This window comes from Mesoplodon mirus, assembly GCF_964341445.2.
Source record: "Mesoplodon mirus genome assembly, chromosome: 5".
NCBI classification, from domain to species: domain Eukaryota; kingdom Metazoa; phylum Chordata; class Mammalia; order Artiodactyla; family Ziphiidae; genus Mesoplodon; species Mesoplodon mirus.
Genome location: NC_138980.1, coordinates 48,644,836 through 48,668,146, shown reverse-complemented (window position 1 = coordinate 48,668,146; position 23,311 = coordinate 48,644,836). Strand labels below are relative to the sequence as shown.

Sequence of the window (23,311 nt, the reverse complement as noted above, 5' to 3'; positions counted from 1 at the left end):
AAATAAGTAAATTTATTTAAAAAAAAAAAAAGATACAGACACCCAGTTCCCATCCTCAAATATTCAAATTTTGGAGATCCAGGAATTTTTGTTGTTGTTGCTTTTTTTTTTTAAGTTCACTGGTAATTCTCATGGGCAATCAATCATGGGAAGCAGTGCTTATCAGGCAGCTTATGAATCCCATTAGTCACTGAAGCCGAGAATACAGAGCTGTGTCTGTTAGTCTGTTGGCCACCATATATTTATTTTTCTAATTTCTAAAATACTTGCCCTGGTTGGCCCTCAAGGAACTTAGAAAGTAGTGGGAGATATAAATGAAGGTGCTGTGGGAATACAAAGCAGGAACAACTAAGTCTTTGAGGGTTAGAGAAAACTTTCTGGAGGGGAAGAATTCTGAATGAGTTAGAATCTGCTCCAGCTGCATGTGACAGAAAACACAAAATTATAGTAGATTGAACTAGTTAAAAATTTACTTTTCTCTCATATAAAAGCCTCTAGTCTGTAAGAGAGCTCACTCTGAAATCTCATCTTTGAAATTTACTAGGACAAATTACTGAAACTGCAAACCCAACCCTTTCATATGATTAGTTATGGCACATCTGCCTGAAGCAATATTATGCAAACATGAAAAGTCATCACTTAGGAAGCTACAGAGTATGAAAAACAGCTCGTGATAAAATATTGAGGAAATGCAAATTTGTGTATATGCAAAATTGTGTATGTGTTGTGAGTACAACTGTGTGAAAAATGTGTGTATATGGGCAAATATAGAAAGACCATCATAAAATAAAAACAATTATTGGATGGATTACAGGTTTTTTCTTCTCTGAAGATTCCCTTTAGTACAGTTATATTGTTTTCATAACAAAAATTTAAATGCCTTGCAAACTTTACATGGTGTCAAAGGTAGGAGTGCTTAAGAATCACCTGAGGAGCTTATTAAAAATGTATATTCCCAGGCTCTAGCCAGAGAGATTCTGATTCTACAGATATAGGGAATGGCTGCATTTTTAACAAGCATCCCAGATCATTTTGTTGGAAGCGGTGCACTGACCACATCTGAAAAACACCACCATATCTAGTGTCTCAGAGACACTTAAAAATGTATCGAGTTGGAATATTACGTGTGCCAAAACAGCCCAGCTTTGCATTGTCCTAAGGACTCTGGCCAATATTCCACTATCATTGTTGGGGAAACAGTAAGAAAGTTTAAAACAAAGACTCCATATTCACAAAAATGTTTTCTCTCCCTGGTTTATATAGTGAAATATCACTAAAAGGTACAGCTTTGACCATTTTTCTTTTGTCTTTAAGCAAACTTGAAGCTACCTAATAAAAGCAACCCAGGCACTAACAGTTATGTATCTTCAGCTCTCTTACAGTCCGCATGTATCCTGTAACTTACTCCATGCCTTTCTAATAGGCCCAACACAAGTTCAGCTATAATCTGCCTTCGTGAGTGAAGCTCAGTCATTTCAAACTCTACATCTGCATTGCACAATGTGCATAAGCATAGATCTGCATAGATCCAGTTGATTCTGTACTCACTGTATTCACTAGAATGATCAGTTTATCTCAGTTTGTCCAGGAATTTTCTGTTTTTACCACTGGTCCTAGGTCCCATGACCTCCACCCCTGCAACCCCTCAGTACTGGGCAAACCAGAACGGTTGGTCACCCCCATACCTTTCCATTGCCTGTGACCCATGTAATTATGCACAGCTTAAAAGACCCTTTCCAGGAGGGCTTATCAGCCTCCACAGACAGTGTCCCAGGGAATACAGGCACGAACATAGCTTTTGGAAGATCTTCCTCTGAAAGAGAATACATATAAAATGCTGTTCATTATTTTTTAGAAATAAAACATTTCCCTGAAGTGGTTTCAGAGGAGCCAGGGATTTAAGGTGCAGTAAATGGTCCTCCTCCTACATCTCCATCTCCCCCTTTTTCCTGCAAGCATTCATCATTTAGTGAAAAGTTTACTAAGATTTGCGTGTGTTACCCATCAGAAAAGAGACACGTAGGGTTTGGTCAGGCAGTTAGAGTGAGGAAAGTAGAGATAAAGGGTAAATCTGTCTAGAGGGTGTGGAATTTTTCATCAAGTAGAATTAGAAAGTAACTCCTTCCACACTTGTTTTCAGAAAACTAGTTTTATTGTGAAACTCTTGGAATTTCTCTAAAATCCTAAAAAGTTAAGATGATTCAGAAAGCTAGAACAGGATATTCCTCAGCAGAGTCTGTTCTAACATGTAGGACAGATTTTTCAGAATTACACTGTTCACATCAAAATTATACTACTTTAAAATATTGCAAGTAATGCATAGAATCCCCAGAATTTCATTTTGAAATCATTTCCAAACTGGAACTCTCAAAAGTAGCTTGTATTTTTGGCTCAGGAATAATCCTTCTGACAGCTGGTTTTCACTGTGAAAAATACACTTATGTGGGAATTTAGCACATTTGCCCACTCAAATTCTTGGGTGCAATATCAACTTTCGTTAAAAAGTCAGTTTAGTGGACAACCAAAATTTATAACAACTCTAGGTTTCAGTTCTTCTGTCTTCTAAGACCATCAGATACTTAATGCAGAATACAGTTTAATTAGTCACCACTTTCTTTCAGTAAACGATTTAAGGATTTTTTCCGATCAATGCAGAAAACCATATGTGAAGCCAACGACTGAAAACCGAAGCAACAGCAATAAGCAGCATTTTCCAGAGTGAATTCTGTTAGTAGACATTATGTTAAAAGAAAAAAGGATACTCATGTTCAGGTAGGGGAGCTCTGAGATAAACAGAGCTTAACATGTCACGTCAAGATTTTTGAGAAGCTTTGCAAAGACAATAGGCATTGGCACTCTCCAAGGTGGGGACACAGCATATATTTCCCAAAATTATTTGACCAAATTTTGTCAGAATATCTAAAAGGCTTGGGTTCCAACTAACACCCTTAGAAAAAGACTGCTCTTGACTTTCTAAATTTGATAATTCAACTACTTGAAGTTAGGACTAAATCTATTTTCAGTCTATTTGCAGTGAAAGAAGTTTTTATTTGCAAATAAGAAGAGCAGATTTGTCCAAAGCACAGAACAGTCTGAGTGACATGCAACACACTTTGAAAGGAAGTTATTCTTATCACAAATATGGTTACCTCCAATTTACAATAAGAACAAATAAGGCCTTGAAACCTATTAGAAAGTGCTTGTGGTTTCAAGCTTAGAGAATTTCACTGTGATGACTTGGAGAGGCAAATGAATTCATTCCAATAGGGCAGGGTTTTGTTTAGTCTATAGGTCTCTACTCAGAGCTAACAGTGGTTTGAAGAGCTATAAATGAGCAGATATGGGCATTTGCAGCTAGGCATGCTTAACTGCTATTGGATATTGTTTCACCTAAAAGATACCCATATTTCCCAGCCCAAATTATATTGTGGATCTGTAAACAATCTAAACTGACTTCTGATCAGAAGGAAGAAGATTAAAAGAGTAGCCCTGACTCAACAGCCATTAAAATGAAGATTGGGGAAGGACTAGCCTGAAGACAGATAGTTAGGACACACTGAACTATCCTCTATATTATTCCACTGCCTTACAAAGGGATTCCCCCAACGAATTTGTCTATAGGAACAAGATCTGTTGGAGATATTGCCTCACACCTCTCAGAATGGCTATAACCAAAAAGTCTACAAATAACAAATGTTGGCACAGACGTGGAGAAAAGGGAACCCTAGTACACTGTTTTCAGAAATGTAAACTGGTGAAGCCACTATGGAAAACAGCATGAAGGCTCCTCAAAAAACTAAAAATAGAGCCATAATATGATCCAGCAATTCCACTCCTGGGTATATATCCAAACAAAAGGAAAACATTAATTCGAAAAGATATACGCACCCCAATGTTCACAGCAGCATTATTCTTTTCACTGCAAATAGACTGAAAATAGATTTAGTCCCAACTTTCAAGTAGCTGAATTATCAAATTTAGAAAGTCAAGAGCAGTCTTTCTCTAAAGGTGTTAGTTGGAACCCAAGCCTTTTAGATATTCTGACAATATTTGGTCAAATAATTTGGGGAAATACAAGATGTGGAAGCTAACTAAGTGTCCATCAATAGATGAATGGATAAAGAAGACACACACACACACACACACACACACACACAATGGAATATTACTCATCCATAAAAAGAATGAAATTTTGCCATTTGCAACAACATGGATGGAACTGGAGGGTATTATGCCTTTTTTCTTTTTTTTGCCACATCACGCAGCATGGGGGATCTTAGTTCCCCGACCAGGAGGGACCCATGTCCCCTGTAGTGGAAGCGCAGAGTCCTAACCACTGAACTGCCAGGAAATTCCCTATTATGCTTAATGAAATAAGTCAAACAGAGAAAGACAAATACTGTATGTTTTCACTTATATGAGGAATCTAAAAAATAACACAAACAACTATAGCAAAACAGAAACAGACTCACAGGATAAAGAACAAACTAGTGATTACCAGTGAGTAGAGGGAATGGGAGAGGGGCAAGATAGGGATAGGGGATTAAGAGGTACAAACTACTATGTATAAAACAAGCTACGAGGATATAGTGTACAGCACAGGGAATTTAGCCAGTATTTTATAATTACTTTAAATGGAGTATTATCTATAAGAACATTGAATCACTGTTTACACCTGAAACTAATATAAATTGTAAATGAGCTATACTTCAGTAAAAAAAGAATAAGGTCTGTGATCAAAATGCAGTTCAGTCGCTAAGGTGCGATTAAAATGAAATGGGATTAAATGGCTCAAACTGTCACCTACAACGGTGTAGACATCTGTCATGGTGTAGACATCAAATGTGCTGTAGTTCCAATGTGAAGTTACATGTTTATCCTCTACCGAGGAATTCAAGTTTTGGTCTTTAACCACATTCAAGTGATATTGCACAGAGTAATAATAAATATAAAATGTGAAAATAAAAATTTTATTGGGAAGAGGAAATGTTACATACAATTAAGTATATGGTTGATGAAATGTATCATACAGTAACAGCCTTTGCTTAAGGAACAGGTTTAGTAAAGGAAGAAGTTGGAAGCTTAGAATAGGTTCCCATACATAATTTCCAAGCAGTTTTAAGTAAAAGATCTCAATTTGTATAAATTATACAGATCATTGAGAGAAAAGTGTATTGGTTTGTGGCTATTTCTGATGATCAATTCACTTTGTGTCTTGTAGATCTCTTTTACCCTGATCCCAACTCTGGTGGTTCTGATCCTTTTCTAATATGGTTCTCTCCATCCATAAGTGGGCATTTACCCAGAGGCCACATTGCAAATAGGATTTTTTTGCTCATTGTGAATTAAACAAATTCCATGTGCTCTTAAATGAACTCCATGGTTTTAAAGACAGCTGCTTGAACCAAATCTGGAAGAGCTCTTCCATTTAGGGAGTGCTTAAGTCATAGGTACACATCTGTAAAGAGTTTGGAAATGGCATCATAATATGTGCACACCATCTTTGTTGATACAGTTTCAAGTAAGCTAATAGGATCTGTACAATTCTAGAGACTATTAAGTTAAAATGAATATCTGCATGTGGTATGGAACCCATTCTCATTTTAACAATACTCATTTTGCTTATTTCTGTCTCCCAAACAGAAAACATCCAACAAGAACAATTTTCTCTATGTTTATTTAAGTATAACAAAAGTAGAACAATGCATACCAAATGTAAAAAGATATCCAAAAAAGATGATGAAAATGTTTAGGAACAGAAATGACTAATTTAGCTGAAGGAATTACTCAGGTTCCATTAAAACACATTTGTAACTTATAATTGGTTATTAGTGTAAATTAAATTTGGTAACTGAGTCCCAATTTACTGCTAAAAGTTATCAAAATATTTTCAAAATGTTACATAAAAACTGAAACATCCATAAGTATTACATAAACACCAAACAAAACATCATATAAAGAAAAATAAATGTATCCTGACTTAAAATACAAATCACACTTGTCATGGCAGATTATACACCCCCTTTCCCCTCACATATAATTGTGAGGATTCAGTGTTTTGCATGTTTCAAGATAAAGCAATGATAATATAGGCTGATGCAAATTTCAGCCATAAAAATAAACTACTTCATATCTTAAATATTCCTACGATGAAACATCAGGATTCCAGTTTCACTAATCAAAACTTTATGAAGGCATAAATTGCATTTGGTTTTGACTCCTCAGATCACAGCTGAAAACTCTCAACAAAGCATTCTAGGTGCTTTTTTTCACATCAAGTGACCCAGAATATATTTTAAGAGATGTTTATTTTCTGTACATATTTGTTTTATAATTATAAATTCCTGAGCACTTTTTCTTCTTCCTCCTCATCAATGTCCGTGACATTGACTTGCTGGATGTTAGAGGGAGTTGTTGTCGGGGCTGTGAAGACACTTTCCAAGGCTCCAGTGTCCAGCTGAGGCATGGGATTTAAGTATTCTTCCCCACTGTGGCTATGACTGTTACAGTAAGAGGTCCCATCCAAGCTCTCACAACTCCAAAAATCTTCGCTGTGAGCACGTTCATCTGGGTAGTCTCTAAAAGGACAGTCTCTAAAAAGACATTCTCTATTTAAAGCTGAAAACATAGCTTCATGGTCTTGGTATCTTTCTTCATAATAACCAAGGCATTCTGGCACTGAACCTGGAAAATGTCCATAGTCAAAAGGAGGCCGACTATAAGGGCACGTGCTGTAGCAGAAAGACAAAAAAGGAATTCGATCATAACTTGTCCACATGTTGCCTTGTATACAGACTAACTGAGCAAGTTTAACTGGGGCCTAGAGAGCTCCCAAGATAACTTTCTGCAACTACTTCATGTACTCATCTACATGTTGCCTAGTCCCAACATAAAACAATTGGCAAAGTAAGCTTATAAGTATTACCTATTATCAGCCTCAGGATTCTTACCTTTGGCAGCCTTGATAAAGAAAAATTACCTATCTGGGCCTTTCTCTCATGATGCCTTATGCCATGTAAGGTTTTAGAAATGCAGGTACCTGCTGTGCTGTGCTAAATATTGACACTTAGTAAGCAGTGTAACAATTGTTCTTACTAGTATTTGAAGCAAAATTTATAGGAGGTGGGGGGAAATGTATAACTGGGTTGAAATCAAGAGCTCTTGGGGATGGGGGAGGGCACTCGAACAGAGGATAACAACTTAATTTTTAAATTCACATTCAATAATTAATTATATTAAAACACTCAATACCAGAAAGATTTAGAACTGATATTAAACTGGTTTTTAGAGATCTTTTCCAAAAAGAAATTTGGAGTGTGGGAATGTGAAGAACTGAAAAGATCACTTTGCTGTTTTATAAACTAATAGTTTTTCTTCTAAGGCAAATCTAAAAATTCTGCCATTCAAACCCATTTGTCAATTTTTTAAAAAAAGTATTACTCCACCTTTCAAAGGCACAGAACAGGAATCATAGGAAGAGTTATGTAGAAAAGTCCAACCAAAAGTTGCCTGGACTCATGGACTCCATCTAGTGACAGATAATATAAGCATAATAACCATGCCCATTAGCAAAACCCAAAACAAGTTGGGTGTTTCATTTCATGCTCCAACATTTTTTTTTACAAGGTCAACTTTGTTTCCTTCCCTTTAAAAATATAAGTATGATTGACATAATAGACTATCATCTCAAGTTCTTTGGAAATATAGGGTTTCCTCAGTGGTTGGTGTCCTACCCCCAAATCTCCAAGTGCTAGGGACCTTGCCCATGTTCAATACCACAAATATGAGACCTAGTTTCTGAAACGTTTCAGGTTTCCATTCCTACTGCCACATCATCATTCAGGCATTTTTAATTTAATACATACATCCGGAATGCATTGTACTTGCAGCTACTATGACTTTGCTCCATAGCTCTTCTATCTTTAGATCTCTCCATGCATTGGATTCCACAAATACTTCAAGGGTGTGCTCAAATCTACTTCCTCCACAAAGCCTTCTTCTCTTCAGCTAGGAACAATTCACCTACTAACTATTCTTTTAGGACTCAATATAGGCAAGATATTACACAAGCTTTGGTGGAGAATTTAATTTAAAAAAATCTAATATCCAGGTAGTATATACTTGATAACTGCTAAAGTGTGCTATAATGCAAACATCACATGGCTATATTGGTGTGGTAAAAACAAGTTAGTATTATATCTGGAAAACAAAAATATCAGTAAAGATAAGAGTAATCCTGGACTTCCCAGGTGGCATAGTGGTTAAGAATCCGCCTGCCAATACCGGAGACACGGGTTCGAGCCCTGGTCTGGGAAGATCTCACATGCCGCGGATCAACTAAGCCTGTGTGCCACAACTACTGAAACTGCACTCTAGAGCCTGCAAGCCACAACTACTGACCCTGCATGCCACAACTACTGAAGCCCACGCGCCTAGAGTCAGTGCTCCGCAACAAGACAAGCCACCCCTATGAGAAGCCCGTGCACCACAACGAAGAGTAGCCCCTGCTTGCCGCAACTAGAGAAAGCCCGCATGCAGCAACAAAGACCCAACACAGCCAAAAATAAATAAATAAATTTATTGGGGAAAAAAAAGAGTAATCCTAAAAGGTTACATGGATGAAAATGAATACCTACAGAAGCATCATGGTGTAGTGGGCAAAGCAATCCTGAGGGGTGTGTAGTGATATTGCAATGTTGTTTAAAGTTGCAATCCCCTAATGATATATGATGTGGAGAATCTTTTCATATGCTTAATTGTCATCTGTATATGTTCTCTGGTGAGGTATCTGATCAGGTCTTTTGTCCATTTTTAACTGGGTTGTTCATTTTCTTATTATTGAATTTTCAGAGTTCTTTGTATATTTGGATAACAGTCCTTTATCAGATACATCTTTTGAAAATATTTTCTCCTAGTCTGTGGCTTGTCTCCTCTGTCTCTTGATACCATGTTTTTTGATACAAAGTAGCTTTGTAGTAAGTTTGAGGTCAAGAATTGTGAGTCCTCCAACTTTGTTTTCCTTTTTCAAGATTGTTTTAACTATTCCAGGTCACTTACAATTCCATGTAAATTTTAGGATCAGCTTTTCCATTTCTGCAGAAAAGCTGCTGGGATTTTGAAAAGGATTATATTGATTTTGTAAATCCCTTTGGGAAGTACTGCCATCTTAATAATAAGTCTGCCAATGCCTATACACGAATACCTTTCCATTTATTTCAGTCCTCTTTAATTTATTTCAGCTATGTTTTATAGTTTTCAGTTTACAAGTTTTGCATCTCCTTGGTTAGATATATTCCTAACTATTTTACTCTTTTTGATGCTATTGTAAAAAGAATTGTATTCTCAATTTCCTTTTTTGAGTGCTTATTGCTTGTGTACAGAAATACAAGTGAATTTTGTATATTGATCTTATACCCTTCAACTTTGCTGAATTCATTCATTCACTCTAATAAATTTTTGTGGATTCTTTAGGATTTTCTATATGTAGGATTTTCCATATATAGTATCATGTGTGAAAAGAGGTAATTCTACTTCTTTTCCATTTTACATGTCTTTTTTTCTTGCCTAATTGCTCTGGCTGCAACTTCTAGTACAATGTTGAACAGCAGTGGTGAAAGCAGACATCCTTGTCTTGTTCCCAGTCTTAGGGGAAAGCTTTTGGTGCTTTATCATTGAGTATGATGTTAACTCTCGGTTTTGGATAAATGCCTTTTATCATGTAGAAGAAGTTCCCTTCTACTCCTAGCTTGCTAAGTTTTGAAATCAGGAATTGATTTTTATGGCAAAAAGGTGTTGGATTTTATCAAATGCTTTTTCGGCATCAATTGAAATGATCAGATGGTTTTGTTCCTTCATTCTTTTAATGAAATGTATTACCCTGATTGATTTCCTGATGTTGAACCACACTTACAATTCCTGGGGAAAATCCCACTTGGTCTTGGTGTATAATCCTTCTAATATGCTGCTGGATTCAGTTTGCAAGTATTTTGTTGATTCTGTAATTTTCTTTCTTGTGATATCTTTTTCTAGCTTTGGTAACAGAGTAATGCTGGCTTTAGAATCACTCCCTCTTATATATTTTGGAAGAATGTGAGAAGGATTAGTGTTAATTCTTCTTTAAAAGTTTGGTAGAATTCACCAGTGAAGCTATCTAGTCCAGGGCTTTTCTTTGTTGGGAGGTTTTTAATTACTGATTCAATCTCTTGATATACACCTATTCAGATTTCCTATTTCTTCTTGAGGCAGTATTGGTAATTCAAGTATTTGTCCATTTCATCTAGGTTATCTAACTTTGGTGTACAATTATTCATTATTATCCTATAATCATTTTTCTATGAGGTCAGAGTAATGTACCCAGTTTCATAACTGATTTTAGTAATTTATGTCTTCTCTCTTTTTTTCTTAGCTTAGCTATAAAAGTTTGTCAATTTTGTTGATCTTTTCAAAAAGCCAACATTTGTTGACCTTTTTTTCTCTATTTCATTAAACTCTCTATTGTTTTTCTATTCTTTATTTATTTATCGCTACTCCAATCTTTATTATTTCCTTCCTTCTGCTAGCTTTGGGTTTTATTTGCTCTTCTTTTTCTAGTTCCTTAAGGTATAAAGTTAGGTTGTTAATTTGACATCTTTCTTTTTTTTTTTTAATTAATGAATTAATTTATTTATTTTTGGCTGCGTTTGGTCTTCGTTTCTGTGCGAGGGCTTTCTCCAGTTGCGGCAAGCGGGGGCCACTCTTCATCACGGTGCGCAGGCCTCTCACTATCGTGGCCTCTCTTGTAGAGGAGCACAGGCTCCAGACGCGCAGGCTCAGTAGTTGTGGCACACGGGCTTAGTTATTCCACGTCATGTGGGATCTTCCCAGACCAGGGCTCGAACCCGGGCTCGAACCCGTGTCTCCTGCATTGGCAGGCAGACTCCCAACCACTGCGCCACCAGGGAAGCTCAACATCTTTCTTTTTAAATGTAGGCCAGGGCAGCTATGAGTTCCTCTATCAGCACTGCTTTTGCTATATAATTCCTTAAGTTTTGGTATGTTGTGTTTTCATTTTCATTCATCTCAAAGTGTTTTCTAATTTTCCTTGTGATGTATTATTTGACCCACTGGTTAAGAGTGTGTTGTTTAATTTCCAATATTTGTGCATTTTCCAGTTTTTCTTTCTGTTATTGATGACTAGTTTCATTCCATCATGGTTAGAGAAGAAACTTTGTATGGTTCCAATCTTTTAAAAATTTCTGAGACTCATCCTGTGATCTACCATATGGTCTATCCTACAGAATATACATTTTCACTTGAGAAGAATCTATATCCTGTTGTTGGGTGGAGATCATGTATTTCTGTTAGTTCTAGTTGGTTTAAGGTATCATACAGTCTTCTATTTCATTTCTGATCTTCATCATTTTTGGATGGATGGTCTTCCGTTCATTATTTAAAGTATCCACAGCTAATATCATACTCAATGGTAAAAAGTTTAAAGCTTTTCCTCTAAGGTAAAGAACAGAACAAGGATGCCCACTCTTGCCACTTATTCCACATAGTACTGGGAGCCCTAGCCACAGCAATTAGGCAAGTAAAAGAAATACAAGGCATCCAAATTGGAAAGAAAGAAGTAAAACGGTCTCTAATTGCAAATGACATAATAATATATCTAGGAAAACCTAAAAGCTCAACCAAAAAAACGGTAACAATTAGTCAGTGAACTCAGTAAAGTTGCAGGATACAAAGTCAATATGCAAAAATCAGTTGCATTTCTATACACTAACAGCGAACTGTCAGAAAACGAAATTAAGAAAAACAATTCTATTTACAATTGCATCAAAAAGAATAAAATACCTAGGAATAAATTTAACCAAGGATGTGAAAGACCTGTACACCAAAAACTATAAGACACTGATGAAAAAAATTGAAGAAAACACAAATAAATGGAAAGATATTCTGTGCTCATGGATTGGAAGAAATAATGTTGTTAAAATATCCATACTACCCAAAGTAACCTACAGATTCAGTGAAATACCTATCAAAATCCAATGGCATTTTTCACAGAAATAGAACAAACAATCCCAAATGCTTTCTGGAAACATGAAAGACAGTGAATAGTCAAAGCAATCTTGAGAAAGAAGAACAAAGCTGGAGGCATTATACTCTCTGATTTCAAACTATATTACAAAACAGTATGGTATTGGCATAAAAACAGACACATAGATCAATGGAACAGAAAGCAGAGCTATAAAAAAGCCCATGCATATGTGGCTAATTAATTCATGGCTATTAATTAACTAACAAAAATAGACAATTGGGAAAAGACAGAAGCTTCAATAAATGGTGTTGGAAAAACTGGACGGCCACATGCAAAAGAATGAAACTGGATCCCATCTTACATCATATACAAAAATCAAGTCAAAATGGATTAAAGACTTAAACATAAGACCTAGAGCTTTAAAACTCGTAGAAGAAAACATAGGCAATAAGCTCCTTGACATCTGAATTGGCAGTTTTTTTTTTTTGATTTGACACCAAAAGCAAAGGCAACAAAAGCAAAAATGAACAAGTGGGACTACATCAAACTGAAAAGCTCTGTACTGTAAGGAAACCATCAACAAAATGAAAAGGCAACCTACCGAATGGGAGAAAATACTTGCAAATCATACATCTGATAAACAATTAATATACAAAACACATAAAGAATTCATATAACTCAATAGCAAAAAAAAAATATCTGATTTAAAAATGGGCAGGGGAGCTAAACAGACATTTTCTTCCCAAAGAAGACATACAGATGGCCAACAGGTACATGAAAAGGTGCTCAAGAACTTCCCTGGTGGTGCAGTGATTACGAATTCACCTACCAATGCAGGGGACATGGGTTCAACCCCTGGTCTGGGAAGATCACACATGCCGTGGAGCAACTAAGCCTGTGCACCACAACTACTGAGCCTGCGGTCTAGACCCCGCGAGCCACCACTACTGAGCCTGTGCACTACGACTACTGAAGCCCACGCACCCTAGAGCCCGCGTGCCACAACAACTGAGCCCACGTGCTGCAACTACTGAAGCCTGTGTACCTAAAGCCCGTGCTCCACAACAAGAGAAGCCACCGCAATGAGAAGCCCACACACCTCAATGAAGAGTAGCACCTGCTCGCCACAACTAGATAAAGGCCATGCGCAGCAACTAAGACCCAATGCAGCCAAAAAAAAAGTTGCTCACAATTATCACAATTATCAGGCAAATACACATTAAAACCACAATGATATCAGGAAATGCTGCCATTTGCAACAACATGGATGGACCTTGAGGACATTATGCTAAGTGAAATAAGTCAGAGAAAGACAAATACCATATGGGTTCACTTACATGAGGAGTCTAAAAACAAACAAACAAAAAACAAAGAAAACCAAATCACAGATACAGAGAACAGTTTGTGGTTGCCAGAGATTGGGAGTGAGAGGTGAGCAAAATGGATAAAAGTGGTCAAAATATACAAACTTCTTATTTATAAAATAAGTTAAGTCCTCAGGATGTAATATACAGCATAGTGACTATAGTTAATAACACTGTACTGTATTTTTGGAAGTTTCTAAGAGAGTAAATCTTAAAAGTTCACATCACAAGAAAAAAATTATGTTGTATACCGAGACTAATATAATGTTACATGTCAATTATATCTCAATAAAAAATAAATAAAATAAAGTAGTGAAGTCTTCAACAATTATTGCATAACTGTGTATTTCTCCCTTCAATTCTGTCAATTTTTGCTTCATATATTTTGGGGTACTGTTGTTATATATTACGTGATTATAATTGCTATATCTTCTTAACATTTTATTTTATTTTTTTGCTGCGTTAGGTCCTCGTTGCTGCGCCCAGGCTTTCTCTAGTTGCAGCAAGTGGGGGCTACTCTTCATTGTGGTGCACGGGCTTCTCATTGTGGTGGCTTTCCTTGTTGCAGAGCATGGGCTCTAGGCACGCGGGCTTCAGTAGTTGCAGCATGTGGGCTCAGTAGATGTGGCACATGGGCCCTAGAGCGCGTGGGCTTCAGTAGTTGCAGCGCCTGGGCTCAGTAGTTGTGGCGCACAGACTTAGTTGCTCCATGGCATGTGGGATCTTCCCAGACCAGGGATCAAAACCGTTCCCTGCATTGGCAAGCGGATTCTTAACCACTGTGAGACAAGGGAAGTCCCTTCTTAACGTTTTAAAATGGATATGTTGGAGTTCCCTGGTGGCCTAGTTGTTAGGATTCCAGGCTTTCACTGCTGTGGCCCGGGTTCAATCCCTCGTCAGGGAACTGAGATCCTACATGTTACATAGCGTGGCCAATAAATAAAATATGTAATATCTTTGTCTCTTGTAACAATTTTGACATAAAGTCTATTTTGTTAAATACTATTATAGCCACCTCAGCTCTCTTTTGGTTACTACAATACTTGCAAGGAACATCTGTTTTTATTTTTTTACTTCAGCCTATTTGTGTCATTGGATCTAAAGTGAGTCTCTTGTGGGAATTCCCTGGTGGTCCAGTGGTTAGGGCTCTGTGCTTCCATTGCAGGGGGCACAGGCTCAATCCCTGGTCAGGGAACTGAGATGCCCACAAGCCACATGGTGCAGCCAAAAAAAAAAAAAAAAATGTCTGCTCAGTGAATATCATGTTTATTTTTTAAAATAAATAAAGTGAGTCTCTTAGAGACAAGATTTAGTGTGATTATTTTTTAAATTCATTCTGCCAATCTACCTTTTAATTTAATCCATTTAAAGGGATTACTGATAAGGAAATACTTACTCTGCCTTTTTTCTTTTTTTTGGCTGTACCACATGGCATGCGGGATCTTAGTTCCTGAGCTGGGGTTCAGGGGTGCAGTGGAAGCATGGAGTCCTCTCCACCACCACCAGGGAATTCCCTCAAATATTTTTAAGTGATTTTCTTAAGTGGTTACCATGGGGATTATAATTAACACCTTAATTTTATAACAATCTCGTTTGAATTGATACTAAGTTACCTTCATTAGCATATCAAAATTCTGCTTGTATACAGTGCCTTCCTTCCTTTGTATTGCTACTGTCCTGAATTATGTACTTATACATTTTATATCTATTAACATAGATTTTATAATAGATGTTTTATGCATTTGCTTTTTAAATCACATAGAAAAAAAGTTACTAACCAAAAATACAATATACATGGCTTTTAAAAACAAAAGAAGGACTTCCTTGGTGGTCTAGTGGTGAAGACTCTGTGCTTCCACTATAGGGGGCACGGGTTTGATCCCTGGTCGGGGAACTAAGATCCTGCATGTCGGCTGGTGAGGCCAAAAAAAAAAAAGAAAAAAGATACTTGGCTTTTGTATCTGTTATTTTAGTAACTTTTACCAGTGTTCTTTATTTCTTAGTCTGGCTTTGAGTTACTGTCTACTGCCTTTTCATTTTATTCTGAAATACTTCCTTTAGCATCCCTTGTAGGGTAGGTTTACTGGTGATGAACTTTCTCTACTTTTTTTGGCCACACTGCGTGGCTTGTGGGATCTTAGTTTCCCAACCAGGGATCAAATCTGGGGCCCTGGTAGTGAGAGTGCCGAGTCCTAACCACTGGACTGCCAGGGAATTCCCTCTCCTTCATTTCTTTTCTTTCTTTCTTTTTTTTTATTTTATTTTTGGCCGTGTTGGGTCTCTGTTGCTGCACACAGGCTTTCTCTAGTTGTAGTGAGCGGGGGCTACTCTTCATTGTGGTGCGTGGGCTTCTCACTGCAGTGGCTTCTCTTATTGCAGAGCATGGGCTCTAGGCACACAGGCTTCAGTAGTTGTGGCGCACGGGCTTAGTTGCTCCACGGCATGTGGGATCTTCCCGGACCAGGGATCGAACCCGTGTCCCCTGCATTGGCAGGCAGATTCTTATCCACTGCACCACCAGGGAAGCCCTCCTTCATTTCTGAAGGGTAGTTTTGTTGGTTATAGAATCCTTGGTTATGGTTTCTTTTCTTTCAGCACTATGCTATGCCACTGTCTTTTGACTTCCGTGGTTTCCGATGAGAAACTGGCTGTTGACCTTATTGAGAATCTCCTGTACAAGATTAGTCACTTCCCTCTTGCTGTTTTCAAGATTCTCTCCTTCTTTGGCTTTGACAGCTTAATTATAATGTATCTCTTTGAATTTACCCTACTCAGTGTTCATTGAGCTTCTTGGATTCCTATCTTTCTTTAAATTTTGGAAGTTTTGGGTCAAGCTATTTACAAGTCTTCTTCAGCCTTGACTTCCTATTTACACAGAGCCTAAAAAGAAGTCAGAGGTGAAAGCTTAGGGTCTTCTCCAGTGTTTGCTGAACATGTGTCTAGCCCTGGATATGCTAGCTCTGGATATGTTTGTGCCCTTGTGTACTGGTTCCTCAGTATACATGGGAGTTTTACAAAGCCTCTATTCCCCCATATGTCTCCTTTCCCAGTCTCTTCTAGGCTTTTCAGTCTGTCTGCTGCTTGTCCTGTCTGTTGTCCCTTAACCCAGGCAGCTGTGGACAGTACATACCTTTAAATATTTTCCACAAACACTAGCTGGGAGGCCACTCCAGCTCTAAGGGAATGCTTGGGAGAGTCAAATTAAGGTAAGCCCTGAGCCAATTCCTCAGGACGTCACCAGACAGGTCAAAAATGCACAACCATAATGCTTGAAGAACAGGGTCTGTACTGCCTCCTCTAGTAGCAACAAGTCACACCAGGAACCTGGCTCACCATCCCCTTGGCCATCACTGAACTAGAAAATGTGAGATGGCTGTGGCAAAAATGCCACAGTGCTCTCTTATCAGAATTTAGCAGCTTCTTTCTTCATTAAACACCCCTCCAGCTGATTCTGACAGTTTTTGCCAGCTTAATTATTGCTTCAGTGGAGAGAGAGATTCTTGGGGCTCCCTATTCTGTAACTCTCAGTGACATTCTACCTCAGTGGTGTTTTGTACTTTTCAGAATATAAGTTTTGCACTTATTTTGTTAAATTGATTCCTAAGGTTTTTAAATTCTATTTTATTGTAGATGGAATTGTTTTCTCAATTTCATTTTCTATTTAGTCATTGCTACTGTACAGAAATGCAACTGTTTTATATATATTAGTCTTATATCCTGAAAACTTGCTGAATTCATTTGTTACTTATAATAGCTTTTTTTTGTGGATTCCTCAGGATTTTCTATATATAAGATTGTGCAATATATAAATATAGTTTTATTTCTTCCTTTACAGTCTAGGTACCTTTTATTTATTTTTCATGTCTAATTGTCCTGGATTAAACCTCCAATAAAATGTTGAATAGAAGTGGTAAAAATGTACATCCTTGTCTTATTCTTGATCTTAAGTGGGTCTTGCTGATCTCCAGTCTTTGTCATTAAGTATAATGTTAGTTAGGGTTCTTTTGGTAGATGCCCTTTAACTAGTTGAGGAAGTTTCTTTGTATTCCTAGTTTGCTGGAATACTTCATGTTCAACATGAAGAAGTGCTCAGTTTTGTCAAATGCTTTTTTTCTGGGTTCATTGAGATGATTGTGTGGTTTTGTCCCTTATCCTATTGATATGGTATACTACATTAATCGATTTTCATATGTTAAACAACTCACATTCCTGGAATAAATCCAAGTTGGTTACAGTGTATAATCCTTTTGTTATGCTGCTGAATTCAGTTTGCTAGTATTTTGTTGAGGATTTTTGTCTCTGTATTCATTAGAGATATTGACCTGCAGTTTTCCCTTCTTATGTTGTCTTTCTCTGGTTTGGGTAGCAGAGCAATATTGGCCTCATGGAATGAGGCCCTCCCATTTTTTGGAAGAGTCTGACTATGAAGTTTGTCTACTGTAGACAACACACAGTTAAGATCTTGATTTTTATCCAGTTATACAATATCTGCCTTTTGATTGTTTAATCATTAACAGTTAAGGTGATTATTGAAACAGCTGGATTCATGTCTGCCATTTTATCTTTTGTTTTCTACGTGTCTTGTATTTTCCTTGTGGCCTTCTATTCCTTCTTTACTGCTTTCTTTTGCATGAAGTAAATATTTTCTAAATAACTTTTTAGTTCCTTTAACAACTTTTCCACTATTTTTTTGTTATTTTCTTACTGGTTGCTCTAGGGCTAATCATATACATCTTACCTTACCTGAATCAACTTCAGATTTTTACTAACTTAATTCCAGTAAAATATAGAAATTAAAAAAATATATTTATTTATTTGGGCTGCACTGGGTCTTAGTTGCGGCATACAGGATCTTCGTTGCAGCATGCAGGTTCTTTAGTTGCGGCATGCATGCGGGATCTAGTTCCCTGGCCCAGGATCGAACCCAGGCCCCCTGCGTTGGGAGCGTGGAGTCTTACCCACTGGACCACGAGGGAAGTCCCAAAATATAGAAATGTCGCTTGTATATAGCTCTACTCCTTCTTCCCCCTTTGTGTACTATTGTTATATAAATTATAGCTATATGTGTTATAAAACCAGCAATCTATTGGTATGATTATTAATTTATATAAGTTTATGCCTATTAAATAAGCTGAGAAGAGAAAGGAGAGCAAGTATATACTTTGAAGTTTGTTATATTAACCTTTTTATTCACTACTGCTGGTTCTCTTCATTTGTTCCTGTGGATTCAAGTTACCATCTGCCATCATTTCCTTACTCTAAAACAACTTTGCCTCCACCTACTTCCTTATGCTTTTATTATCAAATATACTACATTTCTATATGTTATAGGTTCCCCAAAACAATTATTTGCATATTGTTTTATACAACTGCTTTTAAAACCAGTCAAAAGAAGATTTATACTGTCTTTTTTATACTATCTTTTATTTATTTTTTATTTTAAATTATTTATTTATTTTTGTCTGTGTTGGGTCTTCGTTTCTGTGCGAAGGCTTTGTCTAGTTGTGGCAAGCGGGGGCCACTCTTCATCACAGTGCGCGGGCCTCTCACTGTTGCGGCCTCTCTTGTTGCAGAGCACAAGCTCCAGACGCGCAGGCTCAGTAGTTGTGGCTCACGGGCCTAGTTGCTCCGTGGCATGTGGGATCCTCCCAGACCAGGGCCCGAACCCGTGTTCCCTGCATTGGCGGGCAGATTCTCAACCACTGCGCCACCAGGGAAGCCTTATTTTTTTTTTATTAATTTTTATTGGAGTATAGTTGCTTTACAATGTTGTGTTAGTTTCTGCTGTACAGCAAAGTGAATTGGTTATACATATACATACATCCATTCGTTTTTAGATTTCCTATACTATCTTTTATAATTGCATTTTTACCTTTACTGGGCTCTTTGGTATTTTGTTTGTATTCCAACTACCATTAGTGATCACTTACTCTCAGCCTGAAGAACTCCCTTCAGTATTTCTCACAATGCAAGTGTGCTAGCAATCTCAGATTTGGATTATCTGAGAATGTCTTTACTTTGGCTTCATTTTTTTTTTTTTTTTTCAGTATGCGGGCCTCTCACTGTTGCGGCCTCTCCCATTGCAGAGCACAGGCTCCGGACGCACAGGCTCAGTGGCCATGGCTCACGGGCCCAGCCTCTCTGCGGCATGTGGGATCCTCCCGGACCGGGGCACGAACCCATGTCTCCTGCATCGGCAGGCGGACTCTCAACCACTGCGCCACTAGGGAAGCCCTGGCTTCATTTTTAAAACATGGCTTCACTAAATGTAAGTTGACAGGTTGTTTTCAGTACTTCAAATATGTATTCTGGCCTCCATTGTTTCTCATGGGATGTCAGGTGTTCATTTTATTGATGAGTGTCTGTCTGTCTGTCTCTCTCTCACTTTGATTTTCTCTTTGGCTTTGGCTTTGGATTTCAGTATTTTACTATGATGTGTCTATACTATGTGTGTTTAATATGATGTGTCTCACTGTGGATCTCTTGGCTTTTTTTTTTTTTTTTTTTTTTTTTTTTTTCCGTACGCGGGCCTCTCACTGTTGTGGCCTCTCCCGTTGCGGAGCACAGGCTCCGGATGCGCAGGCTCAGCGGCCATGGCTCACGGGCCCAGCCGCTCCGCGGCATATGGGATCCTCCCAGACCGGGGCACGAACCCGTATCCCCTGCATCGGCAGGCGGACTCTCAACCACTGCGCCACCAGGGAGGCCCGGATCTCTTGGCTTTTACGCTACTCATAATTCATTAAATTTCTTAAATGTGTAATATTTTTCATCAAATCTGGGAAGTTTTCAGCTATTAGGTCTTCAAATACTTTCTTCTGCTTCTTCTTCTCTCCTTTCTCCTTCTGATACTCCTTTTATAGATACACTGGTACACTTAATGATGACTGTGTTCTGAGGCTCTGTTCATTTTTCTTCATTCTTTTTCCACTCTGTTCTTCAGATTGTAAAATCACTACCAGTCTATTTTCAAGTTTTCTGATTCATTCTTGTGTCCGTTCAATTTTACTGTTGAACCCCTCTAGTGAATTTATCATTTTGGTTATTGTACTTTTCAACTCCAGAATTTCCATTTGGCTGTTTTTATAATTTCTATGTCTTTATTGATAGTATCTCTATGAAGAGACATCATCATCATAACTTCCTTTACTTCTTTAAAAATGGTTTCCTTTAATTGTTTGAATATATTTATAATGGCTTGGAAGCCTTTGTCAAATTTGAAATCTGGGCCCTACCACAGGTAGTTTCTTTTGCCTGTTTTTCTCCCCCATGTACAAATTGTGCTTTCCTGTTTCTCTGCATGTCATAATTTTTGGTTGAACTCTGGACATTTTACGTAATATACTGTAGGAACTCTGGACAATGACTCTCTTTCACTTCTCCAGGGCTACTTTTTTTGTTTTTTTTGCTTGTTTTTTGTTTACTGACTTGACTAGACTATTTTATATTTTTAAAAATATTTATTTATTTGTTTGTTTATTTATTTTGGCTATACCGGGTCTTGCTTGAGGCATGCAGACTTCTTAGTTGCAGCATGCAGACTCTTAGTTGTGGCATGCAAGCGGGATCTAGTTCCCAGAACAGGGATCGAACCCAGGCCCCCTGCATTGGGAGCACAGGGTCTTACCCAATGGACCACCAGGGACAGACTATTTTAGTGAAGTCTCTTTCCTCTGTAGTGTGCACCTTGAGTGTCACTCCTTAGAGGGCACAGACTTGGACATGAATACAGTCACCCTAGGATGATATTGGTTTTAGCAGGACTCTCTTTGGCTATCTCCTTCCCTGATTTTTGTGTTAAGCTCTCTGACTCATTTGCTATCACATACAGCTGTTAAGATTCCACTAATTGCTGGCTGATTGCTCTAATGTTTTCGAAATGCCTTGGGGCAGAGATTGTTCCACAGTCTGACCCAATTAAATTCAGATGGGATAAATTTTGAGGAGTCTTTGAGGTTTGCTCTGACTGCAGGAGGGCTCTTCTTTGCTGTTTCTTTCCCTAGTTCTCTTTGGTGTACTAGCTGGCATACAGTAGCTTCTTGGTCTCAATTAAAAGGAGTCTCTTTTTATTTGCTTATCACCAAAACCTCATTGTTTTCAAGAGTGTCCTTAGGCTTGAACTTCCCCACACTGTTTCAGATAAAGTCAAATTCCTTTTGGGGAAAGCTTCTGAGCTCTCTGTTCTTATGGCAAAATCTCTGGTCTTCTTGGCTTGCCTCTGCCAGCATAGAACATCTCTTCTACAAGTGACCTGGGTCAAGCATGTTCAGGGTTACAGTATTCTCTGCCTGTCATCCTTAGAGTTGAGTGGCTAACCTGTTACTAGGGGCTGAGCGAAGAAAAGGAACCCCCAACCTCTTGGTCACACTCACCATCAACTTAGTTTCTTTAACTCAAGTGCTGGAGAGGATGAGAAATGCTACCATTCTCTGTAAGATATTGTATCCCTTGATTAGGAGCTGAGGGGAGTGAGAGCTACCTTCTTGGCCATACCCACCCAGAGTTGGCATTCCATCCAGATGAACTGATGGTGGGAGTGAGGGATGGTATTTGTCATGGCTCAAGGGTCATAGACTCTTGCTGTTCTCACCAAGTTTTAGGATGTTTTCTTGAATAAATGTTTCTTCATTTGCTGTATGCCCTTAGGACACTGCCCAGAGAATTTAAGTGGTTAGTTTTTAAAAACAGTTTTCACCAGGTACGCTTGTTTGCTTGGGAACAGCTTCACAGAGCTCCTTATGCTGCCAACCCAGAAATGAAACTCCCTCTCACTTATCGTTTTAATCATACTATTTCTATTAATATCCTTGAGCTTTGTTTTGGATGCAGTTAATTACTTGAAGACAGTTTGATCATTTCAGATCTTAAGAATTTTTAGATAAAATTTTTTAGATAAAAGTTGATTAAAAAGTTTTAGTCTAGGCCTAGCTGAAACAAGACTCTGTAAGTATTTAATACCCCATCAAGGTTTTCCAATCTGTTTGGTGAGAACAGGAACGATTTCCAGCCTGGTGTGATTGCTGGGAACTGGTGTCTCTGATTTTTCAAGTAGTTTTTCCACTAGCCTTGGGTAATTTTCCTCACAGGCATACACTGATCAGTATTCAGCTGAATACTCAAGATGGAACCTATGCAGAGATCCAGAGTTCTTGCACTGTGCAGCTTTCTTCTCTCCAGTACTCTATCCTGAGAATTCTAACTGACTTGGTTTCACTGGCCTCTTAGCTCCATCTCCTCAACTCAGGGAGTCTGCAAGGATCTGCTTGTGTTTCTCCTCCCTGTGCCACGGTTTCCAGGTCAGTAAGCTGGTTAGATTGCAAGGCTTACCTCATTTATTTTCTGTCTCTCAGGGATCTTCATATTCATTGCCTGGTAAATAGTGTCTTGAAAACCATATGTTCATATATTTTGTCTGTTTTTTTATCATTTCAGATGAGGGTAGATACAGTTCCTTATATTGCATCTTGGCTGGTACAGAAGTCCTCTTTAAACATTTGAAATATTGATTTTTAGTCTCTCCCTGAATTTCAGTTATTTCAAATTCTTGGGGTGTTATTTCTCCTATTTGTAGCATCTACTGACTCTTGTTCTTAATGAATACTTTCCTTGTGTTCCGTAATTTTCTAAAGCTCACCTTTAATAACAATTTTCTCCCTTTGGAAATTCCAAGTGGCTTGAATGGTGGAAGTGTTCCTCTACAATAGTTGTCCCAGGTAAGTCATCCAAGAACTAATTTCTGTGTTCATTTCTCAGTTTATTTTTTTTATTATTTTTAATATTTATTTTATGGGGGGGCTGCGTTGGGTCTTATTTGTGGCACGTGGGATCTTTGTTGAGGCATGAGGGATCTTTCGTTGTGGCGCACGGGCGTCTCTCTAGTTGTGGTGTGTGGGTTTTTTCTCTTTTCTAGTTGTAGTGCACAGGCTCCAGG

The 23,311-nt window shown here is 38.0% G+C and overlaps 1 protein-coding gene across 2 annotated transcripts in view; it reads right to left on the bottom strand.

Annotated features, from left to right (window-relative positions):
• Positions 1–5,744: 5,744 nt before the first annotated feature.
• SOX30 (SRY-box transcription factor 30) overlaps positions 5,745–23,311 on the bottom strand; it is a gene marked incomplete at its 5' end in the record, with an annotated part of 66,860 nt that continues 49,293 nt past the window's right edge. Inside the window, one exon of one of the 2 annotated variants that reach the window (XM_082621269.1) lies at positions 5,745–6,731. In XM_082621269.1, coding sequence (XP_082477395.1) covers positions 6,335–6,731 — 397 coding nt within the window. In that variant the 3' untranslated portion in view covers positions 5,745–6,334. The remainder of the gene's footprint in view (positions 6,732–23,311) is intronic. The other variant, XM_082621270.1, reaches the window with a different exon arrangement.